Source organism: Pteropus alecto, unplaced genomic scaffold (genome assembly GCF_000325575.1).
Source record: "Pteropus alecto unplaced genomic scaffold, ASM32557v1 scaffold94, whole genome shotgun sequence".
NCBI lineage: Eukaryota > Metazoa > Chordata > Mammalia > Chiroptera > Pteropodidae > Pteropus > Pteropus alecto.
Genome location: NW_006437736.1, coordinates 4242143 through 4246823, shown reverse-complemented (window position 1 = coordinate 4246823; position 4681 = coordinate 4242143). Strand labels below are relative to the sequence as shown.

General features: G+C 41.3%; 1 protein-coding gene across 1 annotated transcript in view; it reads left to right on the top strand.

The window, feature by feature from the left end:
• Positions 1-4681, top strand: part of TCP11L2 (t-complex 11 like 2) — a 37191-nt gene that overhangs the window by 4905 nt on the left and 27605 nt on the right. The window contains 1 exon segment of the mRNA XM_025048817.1: positions 3304-3495. Within this exon segment, the coding sequence (XP_024904585.1) occupies positions 3339-3495 (157 nt within the window). The 5' untranslated portion in view covers positions 3304-3338.

Here is a 4681-nt window from a genome sequence, read left to right as displayed (position 1 = left end):
AGGGAAACATGCTTTTATCATCACAGGATAAAACTGTTCTTCTCTCTAGTTTTTAATGCCTGAAATGATGATAACAAGAAAAGCAAATAATGCTAATACTAGTGAACATTCTGTGTCCTGTTTACTGTGTCAGACACTGTTCCAAGACTACATACATTGACTAAATGAAATCTCACTCCAACACTATGGATTAGGTATTATTTGTATGCCAATATAAAGAAACAAGCAATTTCCTAATAAAGTAATAATGGGCATTTTGGCTTCAAAGAAAACTTTCTGCTCACATGCATTAAAGCCCAGTTTGCTATGGAGGCTTCTGCCAACTAAACAAGAATTTCTAAACCGTTTTAAGCTTTTACGTTTTCTGTAGCATCCCTGGGCCAGAAACTCTACCTTCAGTGAATTGTTGGGGGAAAAAAATGTAGTTGCACATTATTAACCATTCCTGCCATTTCATTTTTCAGAACATCTAGTGATGCCTCATGGAACTGTGAGTTTATAGCATTTTAGCAGTTCCTAGCAGAAAGGGACCTTATAACTGGTCCCACCTGCTGAAAAATGAGGTGAAGGGAACAAATGTGATATGCACATTAATGACAGACTCAGGCTTCAGACTCTGGACTTCTAACTTCTAACCTAGATCTTTTCTTTTTTAAATCATTGTACTTTGCTGCCTTGTTAAACAATTTAAAAACCTATGAGGTATGCTGTACAGCTGGAGTAGGAAACTAAATGGATAGTTCATAAATTCTAATGGATGACTTTATGGTTAAATAAATCCAATGGATTAATGTATGAATTAATCTAGTTCATAAATTTCAATGGGTGGAAAGCCTTTATTCAGCTTTACTTGGAAAAACAGCCAAGTGAAGAGAAATTAAGAGCAGAACATGCATAGCACAGTTGTTACAGTGGAGTAACTGAAAAAGATAATAGAGTGGAAACAAAATTTAAGATATTCAAATAAGAGTGTGATAAAGACCAGGGAATAGTGAGTCTTAAACCTAATAAGGTAGGTTTAGGTGGTAGGTTCTCTGCTCCAGGGTTTGAACTTTGGACCTGTAAATGCGTAGTGATATCAGTTTGCAAATGTTCTGGTTGAAGCTGTACCAAATGAGAGTCAATGATGCCGATTCAGCTGACACCGAATGAATACTTGTCACATTCTTGACACTAGCGGTGGATGAGACACAGTCCCTGCCTTATTAAGGGGTGTTGGAAGTAGCTGTGGGAGGAAAATCTCTGCACAAGGGACTAAACAGTGTCGCGGAGACACAGGAGATATGCCACGCATGTACAAAGAAGAGTGTCCTTAGCTCTGGCCAGAGTAGAGGGAGGGCTTCCTGGAGAAGGTCGCATTTGCATGAAATGCCATCAGTGAGGAGTAAAATGTTGGCAAAGAAAGAAAGCGAGAAGGAAGGGCAAGCATTCTATTTAGGATTTCGGGTTTGGTGGAAGCGAAAGGATTAGAACAGACCATTTTCTCTGGTCCTCTGCATCCTCCCCGTTGCCCCCCAGCAGATGGGAGTTAAAGCGCAAATAGAATCTAGTTCGTATGGGGTAAAGTAGGTTATTTCACCACTGAGGATGCAAAGGGTTCAGGGCTACTTTATAGCCTGTGTTCATGGTGGTTGGCCTTTGAACTCTAGAATAAGGTGAATGTCCCTACCTGGTAGCTTTCTGGCAGCTACACTCAACTTCTTGTCCTTCAGTCTGTAGAAGCAGCCTTCGAGTTAGTGGTTTTCTGTTTGAAAAAGTGATGGGCTAAGCCAGGGCGCATTTTATGAGTGGCAGGACTGAAGAAGTTTGTTTAGATAAGGCCAGGTACAGGTGCCCTTGGGTTTTCAACTGTTTATAGGTCCCTTCCAGAGCCATCTTTGTCTCTGCTACCCAAGGGATAAAAAGTGGCACTGTATCTCTCAAAAGGCTGGATTCCCCCCTAGTCCCAACCCTGCCTGCCTCTCCTTTCTCATACTTCCTCAGCAATGCCTTGTTTTCCCTTTTCTTGTCTTCTGGCATCTGGCACACACCGTTTTTGGTTACTGGAGTTAAGAACTGTGAGATTAGGGCCCTGTTTGTTTTGTTTACTGTTACTCTTCCCAGTGCCTGGTACACAGTAGGCACTCAATAAATACGAAAGGAATCATTGAAGAAACTGCAGGTATTTCCAGGCATACTGTTGTGGTTTCTCATTCTGGCAGCTTTCAAAGCTCTGAGAACCTCATTGCATTGGCTGGTTCAGGTTCAAAGAGACTCAGTGAACTCTTGCTGTCATTACTCTCCATTCAGTATTCGAGATGCCTTTCTCCTCGCTCCCAGGTTTCCCCTCAGTGTTAGCTAACACCATACTCCTATCAAGGCCAGCTTTCTCATGGGCCTGGCTGCGGCTCCTGGGCTCATCAGACCTGTGTGCAGGATGGCCTTTCTAGGGGGTAATTGGTTCCAACTGCCCCGCCCTGCCCTGGGAAGCAATCTGGTGTCCCAGAAACGACAGTGAATGTAGAGTCACAGGACTAGTCTTATGGCATAGTAAGTCCCCTTGTCCCTTGGAGACTGTTTCCCTCACCACCTATGAATTGGGATCTTTTGTGCCTCCGTTTATTGGTGGTAGTAGGTACTTTGTAAATTGTCAAGTACAAAGCAAATATCAGGATCTTCATTATCATGGCAGTTCACCTGAAAATGGAGAACCTACAGACTTGCCAGCCGGAGATTTTAATTGGCCTTCTCCTTTCTCCAAGAGGCTCACAGACAACTAACGAGGCTGATTTCAAAAATATTTTATTTAAAATAGATATAGGAACAATAATAATAATAGCTAACATTTGAGCACTGTACTAAGCACTTTAGTAAGACGAATTCTATTTCATCTTCAAGCAACCCTATGAGATTAGTCTTTCACCCCAGCTTTACCGATGAGATAGGTATTTCAGTGACTTCCTCAAGGTCACATGACAAAAGACCAAATGAGCTTCTAACCTAGGCAGTCTGACCACAGAGCCCAACACTCTTAGCTTCCCATGTTTTAGCAACCCAGGAGGAGGACAGTGTGTCCTACACATTGTTTTTTTAGGATCCGTTATTTCCCAGGGTCGACATTCACACTGAGTATGTCCCGAGTAAGCTGTGGAATCTCTTTTCTGGAAGGCAGTCTTGAAGGCCTAGTGATAGCCTGGCTTGGATGCTATGGGAAGCATGAGGTAATCTGGGGACCTCTCCAGTGCTGTGACACATGCGGCATGGCTGTCTACACTGGATGGAAGTACCACAGAATGTTGATGCAGGGTCTGTTTGTCTGTGCAGGTACTATCTCTTTACCCACACTCAAGTGACAGAAAATGCCCTTCAACGGTGAGAAGCAGTGTGTGGGTGAGGACCAGCCAAGTGACTCAGACTCTTCCCGGTTTTCCGAAAGCATGGCTTCGCTCAGTGACTACGAGTGCTCCAGGCAGAGCTTTACAAGTGACTCCTCCAGCAAATCCAGCTCTCCTGCTTGTAAGCTGACAGGGGAGCAGAGCTGGGGGGCTGTGCGTGGTTCTAGATAGGTGTTTTGGATTTTAAAACTCAGAAATGACTGAGATTAGAGTACAAACTTCCTCTCCTCTCTAGATGGACCGGAATAGCACTGCAGAGGCCCTGCCACTGTCCTGTACACACTCTCAGGAGTAAATAGCCACTAACGTTTACAACCTGCCCATTTTTATTTTTATCACTGTCTCTGACCTGCTTTGGTTTGACTATAAATCAACCCTACCTGTCTCTCTCAAGTAGTGGAAAGCCACTCCTTCTTGAGATCATTTCTTGGGCCACATTCAAGGATAAATTCAAATTGGTCTGTTCTGATTATTTCTGATTTACATGAAAGGAAACTTGCCTCAATTCAAGGGTCAGGCGGGAAGTGAAATAATCTTAAGAATTTCCTGCCGATTTCAAAAACTGTTGTGTAAATCTCCCCAGAAAAGGTCTCATAAGAATTACTACATTCAGGGTATGAGAAAGAGTTAAAAGAGTGGCCCCAGTGAAGGGAGACACCTTTTTCCCTTTTTTGTGTGTGGAACTAGAGATGTGTATAGCGGGTGTGTTCGTCATTTTTTTTTTTAAGCTTTTCAATTGGCATGTTGTATAGAAAATATAACACTTAAACTGACAAAGCAAATGCAGAAAAAAATAACTGTTTAATAAGATCAGATGCTCACTTCAGAAAAGTTTATTTGTATTTATTTTAAATTTGTATTTTCTCATTTTTAAAAATCGAAAAGTTGGTAAGTATAGAGAAAAGACAATATTGCCTATAACATCACCCAAAGATGACAGATGGCAGCGCTTTGTCATATCTTCATTCTTCACATAGACATATGTGTGTATATGTGTGTGGACTCTTTTCACTTAGTATTATAACTAAAATATTTACATAATGTATTTTTAAAATATTGTTTTTACGACTACTTACTACTTCAAGTGATAATACCGTAAATCTGTTTAACCATTTATTTGTCATTGGACATTTACTTTGTTTCCATTTTTTTACTGTTACAAATAGTGCTTTATGAACATCTTGTTGCATAAAGCCTTTCCAGGAATTCCTTAGATGAAATTGGATTATAGAACCAAAGGGTATGGACATTTTTAAGGAGGTTCCTTTTTTTTTTAAGGGGTTTTTAATGGGATAGGGGAAGGCAAA